Genomic DNA, 22,766 nt, shown 5'->3' on the forward strand with positions numbered 1-22,766 from the left:
CCCCTTGTCTGCAGATTCCCAATCCACAGGGTGCACAGGGGAGGAGGCTCTGTTGCGGTTTTGCACTGTGCCTGGTCCTACCAGATTAACAGAGGTTTCATGCTGAGTTTTGAGAAGACCAAATTCTGACCCCAATTGTGGGAGAAACTACAGATACCCCAAGAGTTATACCCTTGAAAACTCTTTATTATTTTTAATAGTCTAAACATGAAGTTTGACATAAAGATGTAAATGTTTAGACCAGCTTCAATATCTGTATTTAGTGTGTTTAATACATGATGCTCGGTAAAATCATGCAAAATACATTAAGCTCAGGTTTATCTCAAAATGGCTTGTCAGTAGAGCGGTGACATGTGCTGCACCAGTTTTGGTCAGCTGACAAACCTCTTTGAAATGGTTGTTCAAAAGCCATGACATCTCCTGCAGCTCAGTGCCACAAACAGTGCTTGTGTCAGATCCTGCCGTCACTTTGCCGTGGCTGAGAAGGGAAAGTTCAGTCCAGAAATGGACATTTTTTACTTTCTGCCAGGTTGTGTGAAATTCTGACAAGCAGAAGTGACTCTGAATCCCCAGATGCACATCACTGGGCTGTCAGGCCAGGAGTGGTGACGGCAGAGGACTCTGGGTCTGCCATGCTGCATGAGATACTCCTCTCTGCCTTGCCCTCTAGCCTCCCCAGGAAATAACTCTGTGCAGGGGTCACAGCTGCCACTGGCTTTCCTCTTGCTCTTGGCTGCTGCTGTGGGCATGAGGCAGCAGGTTCCCTGCAGTGTTGGTGCCATGTGCCTGCCTGTCACACGGCTCTGCCACAGGCAGGGCAGGATGCAGTGTGTGCTGAGCCTGGCCATCACCTGAGGCTGCTTGCAAAGACACTGCTCGGGCTGATGGTGCTTAGGCCTGGCTCCCAAGCAAGCATCAAGCCATATCCCTGTTGTGTTAGGGGAATTCCCTAACTTCTAGGGATAGCTAAACAGGGAGGATAAAAATATAGGCCTCTCTGGCTCCTTGCTCTTGTTTTCCCTGGCATAGTCCAGGGCTTTGTATTTACTCCACAGTGACAATTTATAGGCCTGTGTAACTGAGGTCACTGTTTGGCTCTCTGTGTCTCTTTCATCATCTGCAACCTGGAGATAGTAGTGTTTTCTAGGGCTGAGTGAATAATTCATTATGTGGCTTCTTATTAAACAGATGTTGGCTCTCTGTTTGCAGATAGTCTACAAATGGATTGCATTTTGTTCAAATTTATTTGTTGTTCCAAATTATTCACCAAATACTTTCAGTAAATAATGTTATTGGCCTATAGTGCATTCAGAATATGAATTTGAAACTTGCCTTACATGACTATTTGTCATTGCTGGTTAAAATTCATTATTTAAGCAACTATGCCTTCCAGCAAATTTGTCTCATAGAGCTTCTCCAGAAAGTAACACAAGGATGCTATGAATATGTTAAGAGTGAATGTTTAGGGGGTATTCTTTCTTCCTTATTACTAATGCAGCTGAAATGCTAATCCGTCTCATTGGGTGTTGAGAAGATTGGAAAGCTGTTTTCTGAATGTGAAATGCTTTTTAAGTGGACACTGATACACCAGCCCTGGTGTATCACTCCTTTAAGTAGCAGGTGGTGTGTGGTTCCAGCTACTGCTGAGTGCAGGGCAGAAGGTGAGCATAGGAGGTAGCACATGCTGTGTTCAGAGCCACCGGGCCAAGCAGGAATCCATGGGACTAAGTCTGTGCTAATGAAGAAAATGGGCAACGGCCCAGGGAATGTGGCAGGGCTTGGCTCTCTTCCACACGGTTGGATTTTGCTTCCCCAAAGATGTCCATACTGACTTACACCTGTGGTGCATGAGAGGTGCTGTCTTCAGACCATTCCTGGGAGACCTTCCCAGTAATCCAAATTTGTGCCACAGCTGTACTGCACAAGCAGTATGAATGTGTGAATGTCACTGTCTTTGGATCCTGGGTAGTATCCAGCATGTCACGAACAAATGTAAAAGCCTATGAGTTGTTCAATGGTATGGCTTGAAGCACTGGGTGCTCCTAAGCTAAGCAACAGCTTTCTCACTAAGAAGAGATGTCCCCCTTTGCACCCCCTCTCCTGATGTTCCACTGCTACCTTGGAAGTCAGAAGTGGAGAGGGAAAAGGAGCACACAAGTCAAATCTGAGTAGTGGTATGTGTCTGACAGTTTGGAGTGAGAGCAGCACAGGCCTATTCTTGAAAGACATACCTGCCAGGCAGCAAAAGGAGAGGGGTTTTGTCCTATGGCTCCTCACACAACGCCGTTTTGTTTTTAGCAGATAGGCTGGGGCCTCCTCTGGATATTCTGCTGGATTCACTGAACTGCACGGCATTCAGCGTGCAATGGAAGATGCCAAAGCAGCACGCGAGCACCGTCACAGGGTACACGGTAAGTGATGCACACTCTGAACCCAGCAGCACAGCCCCTGCTCCTCACAAACTGTGCCACTGCCCAGAAAACAGCCAGGGGACAGTGGGCTTCAGCAGACTGAGCTGTAACCTTAAAAAACAAGCAGCTCATGTTCTCGAAACAAGCTGTGATGGGCATTTGAATTGGATTCCAAGGGCCTGCAGTGGATATAGATTGCTGTTTTGTTGTGGTTTTCCTTCAAGTGCTCTCTGATAAAACAGTAAAGTGGAGCAGAGCAGGTCGATATTGCACTGTGCAAGTGAGGGTAATGCAGATACTTTGACTTGTATTTCCAGCCTGAGGATTACTTTAGCAGGAATATGTTTTCAAACTAAGCCTCTAAAACTTCCCAGACTTGCAGCAGGTACAAGGGAAGGACTGTTTCATCGAATCTCTTCCTAGATAGGTACTGTGCTGCATAGAGTCCCTGGGAACCCACCTGTAGCCATAAATATCAAAAGGGCTTTTGTTTTATTCCCCCCTACCTCAGAAGTCAGTTTCTGTTAAAGAAGCTGAATGATTTTCCTGTTGCACTCAGCAGATTTTTTGGTAAGTCTCTGACCCCCATCAAGCCTCTGCCATGTTACCTTCTGCCTATAGAACAAAAGAGAAGGGCTAGGCTAAACTGGTTACTGTATTTTAGTGTGCAAGAAGAAAAACAATGAGCACTAACATGCCATTCATTCATTTTTGTTAGGTATTGTTTTAACAGGTATTCCATGGCAATGAATCTCAATCCCAAAATAGAAGTGTGTCAGTGAGAAATTAGCGCCAAAGTGAGAGATGTTGACTAGAATGTGTTGCTTTCCCCCTCAACAACAAAAAAACCTGAATAGCAGTTTTTCTTACTAGTATTTTCTGTGGACAGATTTGAAATTTCCAGAAATGAAATGCCCAAAATTCAGCTTTATGTAAAAAGGTGGGAAGCAGAATACTACTGAGTATCTTACAATTAATGTACAGTAAGATAAAGAGAAAAATCCCTGCAATAGATATTTCCGGTACACATGCTCCTTTATCCCACAAGTCTTGTAAATGGCACCAGTGTAGCCCAGCTGCAGAGTTCATTTTATTGTTATGAAAGTGCTATGAACTAGCATATAGTAGTCTAAAACGCCAAAAAGACTTGCTGACAGCCAGGAACTACCTCAGGTAGGCTCTATGTGTAGCTGGGTGCACCCTTCTCTGTGAAAGCAGAGGTGCAGGGACTAAGTGGCCTAAGTCATACACAGTGGTCACTCTTCATGCATGCAGATCAAGAATCTGAGCTCCACTTCTTTTATTAAGCCTTGAGCTGGTGCGTGGCATGATCATAAAACCAATGACAAGCAGCAACAATAGTGCTCTACCCAAAATGTCTTCAGTGAAGTGTCTTGACCCTTTGGCATCTCTGGGTCTATGTGCACAGGAAAGCTGGTTGTCTGTCTCATTAGTCCCCAGTGGCAACAGACATGGAGAGACATTTTATGATAGAGCAATTTTTATAATGTCATAATCATGAAATGTCAACATCTTTCTTGCATGAAGTAAGGTGTCTGTATAGTGCAGACTAATCCCACAGCTCTTCAGCTGTCCATTTAACCACAGACAAATGACGCACAATGAAACAGCTCAGGCCTGTTCTACAAGCACTACGAATGTGTTCCACATTAGGTAGGTGTATTCACTGTGTGATGGTGTCCTTTGATTACACTGACAACTTCTAGCAAATATGTAAGGAGTATTAAAGGACTTCAGCTTTTCCTGCATTTGAAAAGGCAGGGGATCATGGGCTCACATTCTGTCCTCAGTATGAGAATGATGCACTGGTGCACTCATTCTTAAGCTATTCTGAAATACTGAGCTATTGCTGTAACTGGTTTGACTATATCTTCTTCCCAAGGTCTTTTACTCAGAAGTTGAAGGTGACAAAGCAGTTAAACAGCTCTCACACGATGTTCCCCTGAGTCTGGATATGATTAGCATGGTGAGTATTTCTTTTCAACAATCAGACCACTGGAGCAGAACATGCAAGCGGAAACTTGCAACTGTCTCCTTGTAGTTTTGTGAAATATGGTGGTGAGGATCCAAGTCCCAAATCTGCTCTGGATATTGAGCAGAAGGAAATCACAGTGTTTTTGTGTTTGAGTGATGCACTTTTCCTCCTTCTTGTCTTGCTGTTTTATCATGTAAAACTATTGGGACTTGCTCTCAGCTTCCTAGTACTGACCTTTGTCAGGAAATCTACTAAAATAGAACTTTTAATCTTAAATGCAAGCATTTTCACACATGCAAGGGGTGGAATTGCACGAGTCTGTGAGAGAGAGCTGCATTATCACTGTATGTGTATTGCAGTGTCTGACACAGCTGTGTGATTAACACACAGAGTGTTTCCATTTCTGTGTGAGACTGTGGCCTCCTGAAATATAGCCACTTTAGTTGCTGTTCTGCAAGTTCATATTCTAGAAGATTGCCCCAGTCGCTGGTGTTTATTTTGCTCTTGAAAGGAGTACTTTTTCTCATTGCTCTCCATTGTTTTTAAAGTTATGTTTTTCCTTTTATAGCTTTGGGGTTTTTTCCCATTTTCCCCTTCTCTTTCCTCCTTCCCTGTTTCTGCCCCACTTCTTCACTAGAAGCAATAGTGAGGAGGGTGCTCAGATTTCCTGCAGGTTTCCATCACTCTGATTGTCAGTTCTGACTTCTGCAGGATTCTGGGATCACAGTGAATAAAACAATATTGTTGTCATGATATATCATTTATTTATTCATGCATTATTTTCTCCCTTCTTATCTTTATCTCTGTATTCCTTTCTTGCCTTTTTTGTTTCTTAAAAACTAGTTTCGCTAGTAGTGCTGAGAAAGATCAAACAGCACTGGTTTTTTATCTTAATCCTAACAGCAGTATTTCTTAATCAGTGGGAGAGGAAAGTCTGTATCCCTGTACTCATGCAGATGATTAACAGCCACATAGACTGCTATATGCTGGAGCATTGGTCTTGTTTTAATTCCCTGACCCATTATTTATGTGTTTTTGCCATCACTTTTTATTATTTTAGTTTTTAACAAGTCCTATTTGCTTTTTCCCAGGGTCAACTTGAAGGACAAGCAATTTTTGTAAGTATTGCTTCACATGAAACTTGGTCACAGATGTGATTAAAAATAAAATTGAGTGTTTCTGACTCGGTCTCTCCACAGACACATGCAAAAGTTGAGCTCAAAAGTTGATTCTATGTAGCACTTACACATGATCTTTTGTGGTCAAATGTAGCAGATAGTAGTCTCAAAAAGCTCAAAATCCACAGGTGGACAAGGTGGATATGTATAAGCAAAGTAACTCCCTTTTTAGCAATGAATTTTTCTCAGTCACTAGAGGTATCTATGGATGTCTTGTTTTGATGGAGTAAATTTTGTAAAAAATGAGATATATCCAGCCAGTGAGGATTTAGAGATTATGGGGACAGTCAAGTAGCCAGGCAGACAGTAGAAGGGAAGAACAAAGTCTGGCATTTGGAGAGGAGATGAAGAGGGAAAAACCTGAGCCAGTCCAGAGAGAGCCAAGGAGGAGGAGGAGTACAGGAAGAGGCCAGCCTTGCAACGCCCAGGAGGAAGGAGTGGGAGACTAGCTACTAGTATAAAACAAGTTTGAAAGAAATACCAACTCTCCTAATGGCTTTGCAGCTGGTGAATTAATCAGATTGATTATTTCCAGTCCTGCACTCAGTCCAGTCTGCTTCCTGTGAGCAGTAAACAGGTTGGGTTTATTGTGAGCAGGAAGCAAGCAGGAGGTGCTTGGGTTTGGATGGGAGAAGGACAGCAATTTCAGTGTTTAACTGAAATCCCTAGCATCAACAGCCTCTTGCAAACTTTTGTTTTCTGAGAGCTATTTTAGGAATAGAGAAATCTCACATGGTTGGTGGAGCTCACAGAGCTTCTGTGGTCTGAAATAAGGGCAGTTTGTTTGGACTACAGGAGGCTGAGTCCTCAGGATGCACTTGAACCAGGACTATCTGGTTCAATCCTAGATGAACTGAGTCTGGATTATGGCATTTCAGAAATGAGGTTCCATGCTGGGCACTTTTTTCCTGCTTGATAAAAATAACACTTCTGAGGGGTACTTGTGGAGAAGTATGAATGGCTGGGATTAATCAGCTCCCAGCTGTCATTAATCCTCCAGGAAGTGGTGTTCTCGATGAAATGCTTTCTGTTGTATTCATACCAAACTCAACAGAAATCTGCAATAGTTTTGTGGTTAAGTCTGCATAGTTCATGTTTCCGTCACTCCTCTCCTGGTGCTGGTGTGACCCTGCTGCTTTCTTGGAGGCTTCTCTGGGCCACGTGGGACTGCTTTAGCAGCAAGAGCTGATTTGCACTGCATGTTCCTGTTTATGTGTCTGTGTGTTAGCAAAGTGGATAATGTATTATTGTGTATTATATCATCGTAAAGCAGAGAATATGTAAGTGACAGCAGCCAGGGGAAGTGCAGATGCAGTTCCTTTTAGTACAGGCAGTTGTTCTAATGGGGCATAATATTCAGGAACTCCAGTACACATAAAAAACAAGAAAAATCAATAAAAATTAGTAGGCTCTAAAGGTGGGAGGTTTTAGGCTGGACACAGAGCCCTGGAGAGCAGCACTGCTCCCTGTCAAATCACTAAACATACCAGTACAAAATGGAGTGACCAGCTTAGACCAGTAGTTCAGGGAAGGAATTGTCTCCAGGGGAGAGAGTGTCATTTAAACCAGCTCAGTTCCTGCAGCTGTGCTGTAATCCAGAGTCTGATGGTCTTTTGGATTAAAACAAAACAGAAAACAGACATTCCTCTGGAAAACAATTTGTAATCCTGGTTTCTGTGAGGCAGCTTACTGAGCCTCACAGTTTCAACACACTTGTAGGAAAGGGAAGCAGTGTGGCAGGGCAGGGAGGGATATATGGGATAATCCGTGTGAAATTGGCTCCCCTGCCACTGAAGAGGCATCACATTGCCTCACCCTGTTCAACAATGTGAGATTGTAACGAGAACACCAAATGTCATTTATCAGGATTTTAGCAAGAGAGTTGTGCAAGGCAGGAGGGTGAAGCTGGTGACTATTGAAGCGTCATCAGTAATTGAGTGTTGAGTTTGGAGCGTCAGGCTTCAAAATACAGAGCTAAGCTGAGTGGAGGGGGCACTACAAAAATGATGAGGATAACTCTTCCACATACTACCTAAATTTGTTATCTGTGAGGCTGCTCTGTCTCTTCTGAGAGGGACAGAACTTGGATTTAAGACCTGTCTTTTAAATACAAGGAAAAAATAAATTAACTGTGTATTCCAAGGCTACCTAACAGTGGGGCACAATGAACTGTGTTTCTTTTCCAGAATCTGATTTGAAAATGTTCCTGGTGTGAGGAGGGTATTCCCTGACATTGCCACAGGTTAGGGTAGCTTGATGGTGTCCTGAATTTTTACTTATTCACTGATATCCCTGTCCTTGAAGATGAGATGTTTGGTTTCAGAGATACTCACTGCGTGTTCCAGGGCTGTGTTCGTGGAGAGGGCACTGCAGGAGGAGGCAGGTAGCCATGAGTGTAAGACATGAGTACACCTTGCTGAGGTTTTGAGGGCACACACATTGAACTTACTGAATACCTTAGCAGATGTCAGGGCTTTGATCTTGACTGGGCAGGAACTCAAAGAAATTCTCTCAGTTCAGTTTATTGTAGACTTGAGTCTGGAGGTAATAATATGAGGCGCATACATGAATATCTAACTCTCTCCAAGGGCCAAGTTCTATTTCATACTATTCCTGAATAGTGTGAAAACAGTAAGACGCATAAATGAAGGATTTTTCCTCATAAGCATAAGTGTAATAAAGAGGAATACTGGCAGGAAAAAAATGCAGATAGTTTAAGGGCAGACAGACAGTATGTATGTCATGGAGGATAGAAAGGCAGGAGCAGGGGATCAGTTCTGTCACCAGAAGGAGGTACAGGGTTTTCAGCAACTGGCTTCTCAGATCACATTGTAAAAGACCTCACTCCCTTCAGCTATGAGACTGAAACACCCAGATTAATCTTTCAGAATGAGTGTTCTTGCTGCCTCTCTCTGGACAGTTACTATTCCAGCATTGTTATCACAGATTCATCTCAGGCCTGTCCAGATCATTTGAGCAGATCAAGGGTGAATGATGGAAAAACAAGATAGTGGTCAAGTGATCCATGTTAATAGGAAATCAGTGTTGGACCTCCAAAACCAGGTCCACAGAAATGACAGATGGCAGGGTGTTGCTGAACAATGTTGTAGTAACAATGTAAGTTCCCCAAAGAGTAGAGAGGAAGTGTTTTTTTTCCAAAAGACCATCAAAAGGAAATTTAGCAGTTAATAAAATTTTGGGATTGTTAACTATTTTAATGCAACTGGAAGTGCAGATTTGTTCCAATATGAAGAAAAGTGAGAACTCTGCATTTTCAAATACACTGTGACTAATGTGTTTAACATCAGAGAATGAAACCCAGAAGAATAATAGCTGCAAAACAGGTTTTTTGTAAGTGCTTATTTTTCACACCATAACAGTCTGTGGTATAGAACCTGATATTTCTCTTTCCTTGTATATGCTGTCAAAATTCATAAGTCTGGGATTATCATAGACATTCCAGGTAGGCTGCAGGTAAAGAATACTCAGTTTCTGTACACATGTCTGTACTCTCCATTAAAGATCAAATCTAAATGTCTGATGCTGATCCATGCTATGTGAAGCAGTCAGTGATGAAGTGTAATGTTTTGGTGATGTTTTCTATTTTCTGGGAGATTTGAACAGGCTCCTCTGAAGAGTATTCATCAGCCCAAGCTCTCCACATGGAGCTGAGCACTCTCTCCTTTATGGTAGTTGTCTGTGGGTTAATCTTTCTGTGTTTATGGCAGAAGGACAAATAAGGGAAATGCTTGCTTGAGGTCAAGGCTGTTAGCTGAGCTCATAAAATTGTGAGAGATGATGGGATAGGGCTTTGCTCTGTGAGAAATTAAGGATCATCAGTTCACACTGCATCAAATTGCTTCACTCTCAGGAGGTTTTATGGCCTCTGAATTTAAAAGAGAAATAAAAACAAACAAGAAAAAAAAAAGAGGAAAACACACCAGACTCATACCAAATGCTAGCAGTTGGCTCAACAGAGGGAATAATATGTGCCTTTGACTTCACCATTGAAAAAGCTGCATATAAAATGCAAATATCTGCAACTTTATGAGTTATGCTGAGAAATGGGTCCAGGTCAACCTTGTGGATTCCCCTGGGGCGAAGCTGCAGCTTGAGAGGAAACATGATTCTATTTGTGTTTGTTGTTTCTGAGCTATACTGGGCAGGGGACGATCTCCCAAGGAGAGTACAGGGAAAACACCATGAAAGACCCCTGGGTCTGAGCTCTCAGCACGCTCCCCAGTCACACAGAAGTGCTGTCACAACGTGCTTTTCTGCTCTTGACTTGGCAGGATGTTGTTATTGGTGACCTGAAGCCGGGCACTGTGCACCGCGTTAGCATTGGAGCGTACAGCTGGGCAGGGAAAGGACGGCCCAGCATGCCCAGGGAGGTGACCACTTTACCCCAAGGTAACTCTGCCTGCAGGGCTCTGCTGCACAACTGGCAGGGCAGATGCCTGTAGCACGCACACCTGACCTCTGTCGAGTGCAGCATCACGGTATTTCACTGGTACTTTTCCACATATGTAGGGTTTTAGAGGGGCAATAGTGTGAGGGGAGAAGCCTATGAATTTGATTGCTGAGTCTGAGGGTGTTGGGTGTTGTGTGCAGCAACCCAGCTGCTTCTCTAATGCTGCTCCTTTGCACTTCTTAGATAAGTGCATGCCTCCTGCGCCACCCTATCAGCCCCAGATCGTGGTGGTTTCTGATTCAGAAGTTGCATTGTCCTGGAAGCCTGGAGTGAGTGAAGGAAGTTCTCCCATCCAGTACTACACGGTGGAGTTTATCAGGCAAGTTTGCTAGTGGAGTCTGAATTTCAGTGTTTGAGCACTATAGTGTTTTGGGGTTCTTTTTAACCTCAGCTGCGCTGTTCAACTGCATATAGATATGATTTATTTACTTTGTATTGTATGCTTAATTTTCCTCTCAGTGTGTGTTGAATTACCATGGAAATTTAAAGACAAAACCAGAAAGGATCCAATTTGTTATGAAATCACCAATAAGTTGTACTTTCTGATGGAAAAAAAAAAAAAAGGTCTGATTTGATCTGGTTCCTCTAACAGCAGCCTGGATTAATGAAGTTTTATGTTTCTCCTGTTATCAAATGCTGTCAAATCATGCTGAGAAAAGGATGTTTGGCAGAGTGGTTTCCCTGGGCTGCTTTAGAAAATAATCTGAGGACTGGAAATTCAGTGTGTTTGACAGTTTTACCTGACAAAAGTTATAATATCATAGAAATATCAGTTTTGGAAGGGACCTTCAAGATCATCCAGCCCAATCATCAACCCAACACTGTAGCCCCTGAAGGAATAAATCACATAATCCAGTGCCAGACCCAGACACCTCTTGAACATGAAGTTGTTTTGTCTTGAGTTTGCAGAATTTAGACTTGCTTTGTTATGCTAATGCTAATCAAGTTTACATGAAAGGTTGGTCTCTCTGTTTAGATCTGGGGGAAAAGTGGGGTGTTGCTGGGGTGCTTTTTGTTCTTTTATGATGAACTCTTAAAATTCTCAACAATAGAACTGAACTGTCAGAAGTTTCCAGTCAAATTGGTTTTATAAGCTGCATAAAAAGGGCCAGGAGGAGGTGATTGTATCTGCAAGCATAAACAAGTATTTGTACTTGACTGTTCATATGCGTGTGTGAGCTAATATCTGCATACAAATCTATTTATTTTTCCCCGTGTTTTCCCTTACAGTGAATGTAAAATTCACCCTTTTAATCCTTTGAGCAAATACTTGATTAGAGGTTTTAGTTGAGGTTCCTGGAAAAGAGAGAATTGATTCTTAAACTACTCAAATGTGTAAAAGGTCAAAAAAAATTGTTCTTAAGGAAAACATAGTAATTTTTTAAAAAGAATTGTTGTTGTTAGAACACACAGGAAGAACTTAATTTTCAAAGTATGGGTACAATTTAGAAGATATTGATATAGCAAAAAGATATTGATATAGCAAAAAGAATACCCAGACCGAAAACCTATGTGTTAACTGGTGCACTTTGTATTTGAGCTGAAAGTCCCCACATTTAGTTGGAGGCCATCCAATATTCAGTGCACTGCGAGGCAGGACATGAGAGCTGAAGATCCTTATCTCCTTTGTGTAATGTCTGCTGTAGACCTACAGTGAAATTTCTTCAATATCTATTTTTGAACACAATTTTTATCTAAGCTTTTTGCTCTCTCTCCATCTCTTCTGTCTCATTTGCTCAATTGATGGGGAAGGGATTTTGTTGCCTTCTCATTGACTACACAGTGGAACCCGGAGGGTTATGTAAACTTCTTCATAGCACCAGGAGCCTGCTAATGGAAGAAGTGGGCACCATCATCTCCATCTGACTCACCAAAAGTGCACACTTGAATGTTTTTGTTCAGCCAGGGAGTGGAAAGCTGCTGTTTAGGTCAAAAGATGCGAGTGATTGAAATTTCAGTGTTTCATTTGCTTTAGACTTTGGGAAAGAATTTGCTAACAGCAAAATGTTTTGATTACACTGTTTAGTTTGAGGTTTAAAGCTAAGTTGAAAGTGCCTTTGTTAATCTTGGGATTATGCTCTCTTAGCCTTGGAAGCTTGGTTGTATATTTGGAGTAAGTTCAATGAGCCATAAGCCCTAATGGCAGCTAAAGGTAAACATTCAACTTTAAGCTTCGTTGTCTTTTGCTGCATATAGTTTTAATTACTATAAAATTTATTATCATGAGTTAAAGCTAGTAAATTAAACCAATATAAGACTAAAACAAATCAGTTCAAGTAAATTAGAATTAGGTCCTCTTATGTCAAAGAAATACACCATTATGCTGTGATTTTGCACAATTAATAACTTTCTAATGCAAATCTGCAGTTTTGCTTGGGCACTGCACAAATTCCTAAAAACTCTGACATTGTTTAAGTAATTTCCATCTCCTTAGAATTAACTTTATGATTTTAACCATAGGAAAAACATGTTGGGACAAAACACTCCTCTCAATTGCTCAGCTATGATACTGGAGAAATTCATTGCATTCATGAAAACTCAGTATATTAATTGTTTTGAGACACCAGAATCTAATCAGAACCAGAGCTAGCTGCATCCTGTCTCTACTCAGGGTCTAAATTTGGTGCTTTATTTAAGCTCTTGCCTAAGAGATTTCTCTTGGCACCAAAGGAAGTAGTTGGTTCAGTAGAGGCAGTGGAGGGTAGCAGGCAGCTTCAGGTAAAAGATGAGCTGAGCTAATTCAGACTCTACTGTGCTGCCGACTAGCAGAGGATACTAAGGAGATCACAATCCCACTTGTCTAAATGCTGGAAGTCTGGAGGGAGACTGTAGGATTCATTCTTCACTGGATAGTTCTAAGGGAATAAAACAGATATATATATATGTCTGTGCGACTTCTTAGGCTCAGTGTAAATATTCTGTTGGTTAATGGTGAAAAGTATTTAATGAAAAATTACATTATTATGGAAGTCTCTAAAGTGAGACCCCAGACTTAAGCATATGAGCTTAGGTGTTTTTCCTAAAGATGTTATACAAAATTAATTCTTAAAAACGTCTTGGATATTTTCACTCAAATACTCAAATTTTTAATCCGTTGAATGCCTACATGATCTTTTAAACTTGGTGATTAACTTACCTGAATTTTTATAGCCACATAGCAGCTACAGAACCACAAGTGTTTAGCAGCACATACCCTAAAACAATCAGGTCACTTTCTTTTCATCTCATTGGTATGTAGATGAAATCAAAAGCTTTTAATATTAATCTTGGCATGCAAAGCAAATTTTTCAGTATCTTGGTAGTGACATGAAACTTCTGCTGCAACGAACTAGTCAGGTTCTGCTGATAAAACTGGGAGATTTATTAGTATTCAGATGTTAGGATGGTGCAGATTCAGCATAGTGTTGTGCACAGATTTCTTGATTAGTTTGAAGCCTTCCCTCTCCCTCCTAGAAAATTCTACCCCTGAATCCATTCCCCGCTGAACTGTCTCTGGCCCTGCACTGAACCAGACAGTCATTGTTTGCTTTTGTTTGCAAAAAACCTGAAACAACAGATCTGACCAGGGAGACACCTCCCAGTGTCTAGGAAAAAATACTTTTAATACTGTTTCCCTGATTATTGGACGAAACAGGCATATTTGACTCTGAATTTAGCTCACTGCTTGTGAGATTAACTCCTTGAAGGGGAAGGTAACTGATGAAGAAGGAGGAGTGAAAGATATTAGGGAGGAAGTGCTTAACAACATTATATTGTATCAGAAGAATATCTAACAAGAAAAAAAGTTACCAAAATTGTTCACTTTTCCTTTCCTCACAGATGGCCTGGCATATCAGTTGATCTATTTTGCACAAAGTGTCACAGTAAGGTGAAATAATAATAGTTACTAAAAATAATTTGTTATAGTGCTGTATATTATACAAGACGTTTTTCTATCGCAAATGATGATGTATTGTACTTGTCATCATATTTATTATTTGCTGGAACACTTTTTAAAACCATTATATGACGAATTTTCCCCTTGAGATGAGTACAAATACAGCATGGAAGAACAATCAGAAACGTTAGAAAAATTGGATTGCTAGGGGGTGCCTCACACTTAAATAATTTCCAGGTGATTTTAAAAGGACGTTCAAGTGACTATAAAATTGCTGCTCTCTGCATCAGAAAGAATTACCTTCTTGGATTGAATCAGTTCCCAAGTTACAACATAAAGCTATAATCCAAAATTTTGGGTACATTTGTCATGGAATTCTGCCCTTGGTTTATACTCAACCAGTCTTATTTACTTTATCCATATATTTATTATCTTAAAACCACTATGACTTGTATTAGATTTTTTTTCTCCATATCATTTATGTGTTGGAGATGCAGAGCTGCATCAAGAGCAGGCAATGTCCATGGAAGGTGTCTGATTTCCCCAGTCACAGATACAGTGCTTGGAGCTGCCCTGCAAGGTGCTGTCCCCTGTGTTGGGGAATGTACTGCTGCAGAAAAATGGGAAAAGTGGTATCAGAATGAGCCCTTCCAGTGTAAAAGTTGACAACACATTGAAATAAAACATAAAGAAAAGGACCATGAAGACAGTTTTCAACAAAATGTTCCCATCTCAGGGGATGCCCTGGCTTGCCCTGGATGCACTCACCAGCTGAATTTGTGTTCCCTTCCCCATCTGTTTGCCATGTTTTCATCTCATACTGTTTTGTTCACACACGGAGCATTCTGGAGAAGTAGCAAAGGTCAAGTGATAAATCTCCCTCTTTCCCTCTCCTTCAGCTGGAGATCCTTACATGTTTGCAGGCATTTCCTTTATTATAAACTTCTGCAGAAGGAAATGTTGGGAGGGACAGTGAGTGTGTTTGAAGCCTAGCCTGCTGTTTGTGTTATCTCCAAATCTTTTCAGGGTGCAGTGCCTCCTTTGGGTCCCTTCATCAAAGGTGTGTTGTTTCCACTTGGGCGGACACAGGGGCAAGGTCTGTTGCAAAGAGACAGCTCTTGAGCTAGCAGGAATTCCTTGGATGGGAATTAAAACCAAAAGATGATGTGTACAGGAAAATTGAAAGCACTAGTAAGCGAGCCTTTGGAAGGAGGCAGTGTTAACAGCTTTCATTTGGGAAACACTATATATTTTCATTTTGGCCTAGGCATCAAAAGCTCAGAGGAGGGAAACAATGGAAGAGTAGCCAAAATAAATGCTCTCTGTCTACCAGGAAATGGTGGTGAAGGGTGACTTAAGATGGTCTGTTTAGCTATCACTACATCTTGTGCATTTGTCTGATTTTGTTTTTATTTTTAGTGAGACAATGAAATACTCATGTCCTGTGTGCCACTGTGCACTTGAAACAGGCAGCTGGGAACTGCTGCTTTGCCACTGCATTTGCCATGCTGGCACAAAGCAATGGACTTCAGTAATCAATAAATCCTGTATTGACCACTAAAAGAAAACATAAATTAACATCGGCATTTCCTTCCAGCTGAAAATAAACAAATACAAAATGCCTGCCTTGTGCTATAATTTTTAATTTTAAGACTGTTGGAGACATTTGCAGCTAGTCCTGTGTAAACACTGGTAGATTCAGGGTGCACTTGGAGGTTATTTCCTGTAATAAATATTGCAAGGACACTGGAATAATTTTCTCTGCAAGCTATTTCTGTCCTTATTTTACTTTCATAAACTTTAATTTTAATATTTTGGGTGGCCTAGAGTGAATGTTTACATTACTGTGTTGTTTGTATTTGTTTAGCTTCTTATTTTGTTCTCTCTTTGATAAGAAGAGGCCACTTTTGGAGAGAGTGGAAATGGTGTGAAAACTTCAGAGTACTTGAAGTTGCCCACCCCTTTACAATGTGCCTGTATGCCTGAACTTAGAACACTTGATAGCAAACTGCCATGTGAATGATTATACTGGTTTCACTTGAAATATAATGGCACCTAGAGAAGTACTTATTGGCAGCTGGCTTCCAGTATGAATTGGGAGTTAACCAGGCATTGTCCAAAAGCAGCTATAGGAATGTTGTTACAAAGTCCGGGCACACAGGCCATGTTCTGTGCATTTTTGTTCTGTGGGTTTTGTGGGTTGTCTGTGTGGGTTTTTTTGGTGGTTTTGTTTGGGCTTTTTTGGTTTGGGTTGCTTTTTTTTTGTCTGTTTGTTTTTCTGAAGAGAAGACTTTGGATCTGTGTGTTCCTGTGTAAGTGGATTAACCTGATTACTTGGGAGATCAAATGTTGGATTCTCATCTTGCTAATGCTTGTGTATGTTTGAAGGGACTTACTGGCATTAGAACACAAACTCTTAAGAAATAAATCAAGACCTTTCTCTCTGTTGCAAACTATTGGTTTATATAGCCACGTAGGGAGGTGGGAACTGTGGGTAAGAGACCCTCACTTGAAAACTACAAATCCAAAATCCACAAAACAGATAAACTTAAGTGGATTTGTCAGTTGTTCCTCGATTTTATAAGCAAAATCTGAGTAACTGCGTTTGTATGATTATACAGTTTTGGCATCACAGGCTTCACAGCTTGGTAATGATGGATTGCACAGTCTGATCCTTTAAGAGTGAAGGGTTTTGGTGATGATTTAGTAGACTTCTGTTTCATGTATTAATGTATTTCCTGGTAAAGTATAAATGCAGCTAATTTATACAGCCAGCTTTAATTATTCAAGATCTGGTCTTTCTTTGATCCTCAAGGCCAGACCTTGACAGCAACTGGACGGTAATAAGAGAGCAGATCCAGATGGAGTCCATGGTTCTCAAAGGACTTCTCCCAAACACCAAGTATCAATTTGCCATCCGAGCAGCAAACTCCTTTGGATCCAGCGCCACCAGTGCGCCAAGCGACGTCATCCGCACATTCAGTGAGTACAGACACCTTTTTGTCATTAAAACTAAACAAAAATGAAGTGTATCTGCAACTAAAGTGTATCTGGGGCAGCTGTGGAGGCCTGCTGGTGGGAAGAGCTGCTCTCCAGACACAGTCACCTCCATTCTGACACCTCTCAGTCCTGCCTGAGGAGCTTGCAGCAAGCACCCTGTGAAAGACCAGCCATGAGCAAAGATCTGAAAAGACCCAGGCAGCATCACTCTTGTGCTATTTCTTTGCTCTGGAGGTCACTGACAGGTATTTTTGGATCACTACTTTCTGAATTTTGTGCTGGCTTCATGCAGTACTAATAATTGAATATCAAGGGAAGAAATGAGAGAGACAAGTCTATTGTTCGTTTTTTCTATTCTTTGAAGCTGAACCTTATATATTACATTTATAATTTCAGCAACTCAGAAAGATCAAATCAAACTTGTACAGTTTTCTGAGGAGTAAGACTCTTAACTATTAAGCACAGTCATGAAAATAATTATATAAGGGAATAAGCACCTCTTTTTGATCAGAAGCTGCGTAGCAAAAATATGAGGTGAACCTGCCAACATACCAAATTGTTAATTATTATATTTACATTTGTGTAGCAATATAGACCATGCACACTGCAATAAGTGTTGGTCCAGTTGCTGCTGGGCTTCCTCAGCAGCAACTGAGGCAATTCTCTGCCACTACCAGTGTCTCTGTAGGCTGACTTTAGGAGGCTGTTTCTCCTCATCACACCCAAATTCATAGCTTGTATGTGAGAATCCCAACCAAGACAACACAGAGCATATTGGGAATCACACAAATCACATCTTCTAACAGCAAAAACCCAATATCACAAAGAGAAACAATGGAGGAAACACAGCCAAAGCCAGCAGGGTATGGGGCTAACTGAGCTATATCATTAATGTTCCAAACTTTTTCTATACAAATGCGTGTCAGTACTTTTAAGTTTAAGTGCCTTTTTTTTCCTTTTCTCACTCTCTCAATTGCAAACCATCTCTAATTAACTAGTGAAAATGAGCAGCAATTATTCAGGTAGGACTGTGAGCTCTGCAAGAAAAGTTTGCATGCTGCAAAAACACGAACAACATGCTTAGTCATCCACCAGTTAAACCTGATAAAGATTTATTTCTGAACTGCCTCTCTGTTGTGGAATCCCTTTTCTCATTGACTCTAATATGGAAGTTTCCATTCCTTTTGTCCCTCTGTCATAAATTCAGTCACTTGAACAGTTTGCATGTAGTTTGCTATGGCTGCTGAGCTCATAAGTTTAACTTCTGAAGTAAATGTTTGTGAAAACCTTGTGCAGTGTACTCTGGAGTTCCTTGGCCCATGGATCTTCCGGGGTCAACTCCTGCTGCCTCAGGCACACGTGTGCTTCCTGGTATCTTGTTTATCTTTGGATGCTAGAAGCTGCATCATTTGGTCAGAAAAGATAAAGTGTTTAGCTCTGTTAATAAGGGTGGAATCATCCTCATGCTGTGCTTATTACTGCAGTACTCCAGGGAAAGCACTTTGCCTTGGAAACTGCTTGTTCTGCAGAGGCCTGCCAAGATGTCTCTAGAACATGGGTTTCTGTCATTAGAGCTTGGAATCAAATTCACATCTGGTGTGCATAACCATTGATTTCTACAGAGGTTCATAAGGGACATTAGCTTGAATCTCTATGCCTGGATCAGATTTGAAAATTCAGTATATTATGCATTTTGCACTGCTCTTTGATTGGACTTAAACGTCTGTGCTGGCCCAGGGTAGGCACATCAGTGCTGCAGTGGCTGAGAAGTTGATTTCCCTGCTCCAAGGGCCTGGCAGTGCTTGGCAGAGACCCTCATGAGCAGGCAGAGCTCCTGCAGGGCAGGGCCATGCCATGTCCGTGATGTGCTCCAGCCCTGCTGCAGGCCACTTGTACTTGGGGCTACTGTGGTGCTCTGGACTCTTTGGCAAATGTTGTTCTTTTGTCAGTGTACTATTTGAAAATAGGCTTAAAAGCTACATATAGCCACTACCCATGAAAACCTGCATTATCTTCTGGATACCTGTTGTCACAACAACCAGATTTGTGCAGAGTGAGGAGTGTTGCTCAAAAGTGTCAGGGATGCATGCCTTTAGAAATAAATTATTTCGTTTTCTGAAGGGAGGAGTGTAGCTGAGATGATAGTCTAGCTGATAGCAGCTCTCACTTGTCTTTACTTGTGGTGTCTGTGTAGGAGACCGACTTGATGTTAGCCAGATACACAAGTACTCTACATATTACTAGAAAAGCTAAAATTTAATGAAGAAAATTTTTCTTCATTAAAGCTATGAGTAGCCTGAACATTTATTTTTTCCCAAAACATTAAGAACCTCTGAAGAATGATTTAATGGACAAGTTTCAGAAAAAAAAACAGAAACAGAAAAAACCCCCAAACTACACACTGTGCTCAAGGGCATCCAATTAAAACTCACTCCTAATTCACATTATGTATCTGAAGGTACCCTCCTGCTTCTAGCAGCCAGAAAGCCCAGAATTTTGGTCCAGTTAATCACTCACTTCAGCTGCTCAGGAGTTAGTGTTCAGCAGATTTGAGGTCCTCAAAGTTTTGTGGTTTTCATCAGTCACTGCAGGAGGGCATGTGCCATTCACAGACACCTGATAGTCCCCAGGGGCTGGCTCAGGTGGCACCAGCTGCTTGAATGTCTCAAAGTGCCAGCCAGTGCCCTCTTAGTCACCTGTGAGTTTGAAAAGGTGCCAGACAGCTGGTATCTCTGAAACTGAAGCACCTTTTTTCTTCAGAATGCACATCATAAGAATTACCACCTTCATTATTACTGTGGTTCCTTCTTCTACCTAAGCAGTGAAACATGCCACATGCCACAGATTTTTGATGCTATTTTCGGCCTGCCTATGTATTCTTCAGAAATTTCTGAAATATCTTAGAAAGCTGGCAGAAGTTATGTCTGACTCCTTTGCATTACATTTAGCTCACATGGTGCTGGCACTAAGGTCCTTAGTGTGTTTGGATTTTAAAAATTTACAGATTTACCCTTGTATGTGCTGGATTTTTTATGCATGGCTTGACATAAGTAGTGATTTTCTGATATTTATTTTAATTGATTGACAAATCCCCAACATTACCTCAAACACAGAGGACCCTCAGGGTCCATGATGTCTTGCACAGGTTCTCTTGCAGCTCTTGCAGGCAGGCTGAGGAAGAGATGAGTCCATGCTACTTGGGGATGTTTTCTGTTGAAGTTTATCTCATTCTCACAGGTAGTTCACTCATTTTGTTTTTAAAATGGGGGTGGATTTGCAGTGCTCTTGACTGCATTGTTTCAGGTCAGCATAGGAAAACATCGTCTTGGTTTGCTCCACTAAAGGGATGCTGACAGTTTCACCTAATGTGACAGACCTCCCAAGGTCCTTGAAAATAGAACATGTGGCCTTGATTATAAGCAGTTACCCCCTTACCTACTAAAAAATGCCTGCTTCGTTAATTGCTCTATTTTCAGGGAGTAAAGAGAGGGCAAGTTTCCCCAAGGGTTCTCATTTATTTGTGATTTGGTTTCATTAATTTTTTTTCTAGAGGGAAATGATGCAATAAATCAATTTTTTGTTGCCTTTCTTAATTACAGTTGCACATTGTGGGTGTTTCATCTACATGGTTGTTGGGATTTTGTTTTATAAAATCTTTCAAAATGTCATGGACAATTCACTGGAAAATAAAAGATTGCACATACTCAGTTTAGAAACAACAAAATCAACTGTCCCAAAGAATGAAACAAAAAAAATGTCATCACCTGCATTGCTTAAATACCCTTCATCTCCTCGGGAAACAGATGGGGTTTGCACTGTGCCTGCAAGGTCGCCAGCCTTGGGCTTTACCAGACCAACAGAGGAAGTGTCTCCTGCTAAAAATACCCTCCTGCTTGTCTCCACAACAAACGTGACAGAAGTGCCTGCTCAAGCAGGGCTCATCCCTTCCTCTGCTCCTGGCTGTCACTGCCAGGATCACACAGAGCAGGGCATTGCCACAGATGTTTATATATTCTGCATGGAGCTTGAATGTGTCAGCTGAGGCTCAGGCACAAAAAAAGGGCAGTCTCTGGGGCCCAAACCTTGATTTAAATGGTGGTGGTGTGTCCTGGAGATAGTAAAGGGAGAAGGTTTTCCTTCAGAACTGTTTCCCACACATGTCCAGAGAATTTACAAAAGTGGTGTTGGTACTTGTAGGGACAGTGACAAAAAGCAAGAGACAGGCCAAGTGACATGCAGGGTCACACTGTGAGTCACTGAAAGGCATAAAATGTGTTTTAAAATGTTCCTGATGTATTTTGGATTAAGACCTGTGTGGGGTTCTGGATGAAGCCAGTCAGTCTGTTAACACTTCCATTCAATCTGTCTGTGTTACAGTGCCCCCTGTTCTACCTCCTACACTCTCTCAGGTCTCTTCATCAGAATGATGATGGCAACCTAATTAGCAAAACAAAAGTTTTTGTGGCTTTGGATTTGTTTTGAGAAGGATTTCTTCAGTATAACTTAATCCCTAATTATTTGGAAAGATGATGTCTAAAGTTCATGACCCCCACAAGTTCCTCAATTATTTGTAAAACAGGATTATAGGACCTGGTAAAAGGTCTTACTCAGACTTCATCTCCTTGTACACTGGAACACTGATTTAATTAAGTATAGCCTGCTTATAATCTCTGCAGTCATTGTTTTGGTATTTGCAGAGTACCACTTTGCTTAATTGTCCCTGATTTACCACCCATTACGAGATGAGCTCTCCAGGAAAGCAACACAGTGCACTTAAGAGATGGGCTGATGTCATGGTTTATCTACAAAAAGTCCTGTTAATTTCTCTGCATCCTGTTTTGTAGTTATATTGCATCACATCACATGTGGCTGTCATGTTATGTCCAGTGAGCGATGACCAAATGTAGGGAAGAACAAGGCAGCTGAGAAGCCAGTGGTCTGACACCTCATCAGTGTACTCACCTGTGTAAGTCCAGACATGGTCAGGAGTGAGTGCACGCAGTAGCTGCATTGCTACCAAGTGCATTGCATGTTACCAAAACTGCTCACACATCAGCAGGTAGAGCAATGTGGCATGTGCTGGCTGAAATGCAGATAGCTAGAGTCAGGAAAGGGAAAATTGGAGACCTGTCGATGTTAGGACATCTTCTTAAGTCACACTAATTCTGGTGACACCAAACTTACATAGTGAATGTCTTTGAAGAAGGGCCTCAAAGCAGTCTTTTCTACCAGACACAATGAGCCATGCCTTCTTTGTTCTCTCCAGGCTCCTAATATTGTACCAGTTCAATAACGTGAAAAGAGCCATGGTCCAGTTTGAAATAGTGGGTACATTTGGTCTCCCAAAGTCTTCTGTTGGAAACGCATGGAACATTTTGATCTGCTGGATGAAAGAGGCATACCTGCTGTTTGGAGAACTGCCAGTCTCTTCTATGCTAGCACATCTCATTGCATGCTGGTGGTTATTAATGTATTTTAGTGATAACCACTCAAATCCAGGAGGGTTACATTTCTGTGAAACTGGCATGACATTAAAATCATACCCATACATGCAGGTGCATTTATCTGATTATTGATTCCAGAGCTAACATTTTCCTATATATGAATATATGGATACTTCATTTTTTGCATTGCTTCACTCCTGCCATCCTCATTGAACTTGCATCCCATTAAGCCAATAGAACATTTGATTGGAAGGAAAATAAAATATGACAGCCTTTTGACCATAACAGATGTTTATTTTGTAGCTTATGACTTCTAAGTCAGAAAATGGAGTTTGTGTATTGCAGCTTGTTTGGATACAGATTAGATTGTTTCCCTTGACACATCATTG

General features: G+C 41.3%; 1 protein-coding gene across 3 annotated transcripts in view; it reads left to right on the plus strand.

Annotated features, from left to right (window-relative positions):
- EGFLAM (EGF like, fibronectin type III and laminin G domains) overlaps positions 1–22,766 on the plus strand; it is a 76,553-nt gene that overhangs the window by 13,330 nt on the left and 40,457 nt on the right. For 2 of the 3 annotated variants that reach the window (XM_064736456.1, XM_064736455.1), the window contains exons 2-7: positions 2,299–2,411; positions 4,315–4,398; positions 5,499–5,525; positions 9,878–9,995; positions 10,240–10,375; positions 16,749–16,915. In XM_064736456.1, the coding sequence (XP_064592526.1) occupies positions 2,299–2,411; positions 4,315–4,398; positions 5,499–5,525; positions 9,878–9,995; positions 10,240–10,375; positions 16,749–16,915 (645 nt within the window). The remainder of the gene's footprint in view (positions 1–2,298; positions 2,412–4,314; positions 4,399–5,498; positions 5,526–9,877; positions 9,996–10,239; positions 10,376–16,748; positions 16,916–22,766) is intronic. The other variant, XM_064736454.1, reaches the window with a different exon arrangement.

Source organism: Zonotrichia leucophrys, chromosome Z (assembly GCF_028769735.1).
Source record: "Zonotrichia leucophrys gambelii isolate GWCS_2022_RI chromosome Z, RI_Zleu_2.0, whole genome shotgun sequence".
Taxonomy (NCBI): domain Eukaryota; kingdom Metazoa; phylum Chordata; class Aves; order Passeriformes; family Passerellidae; genus Zonotrichia; species Zonotrichia leucophrys.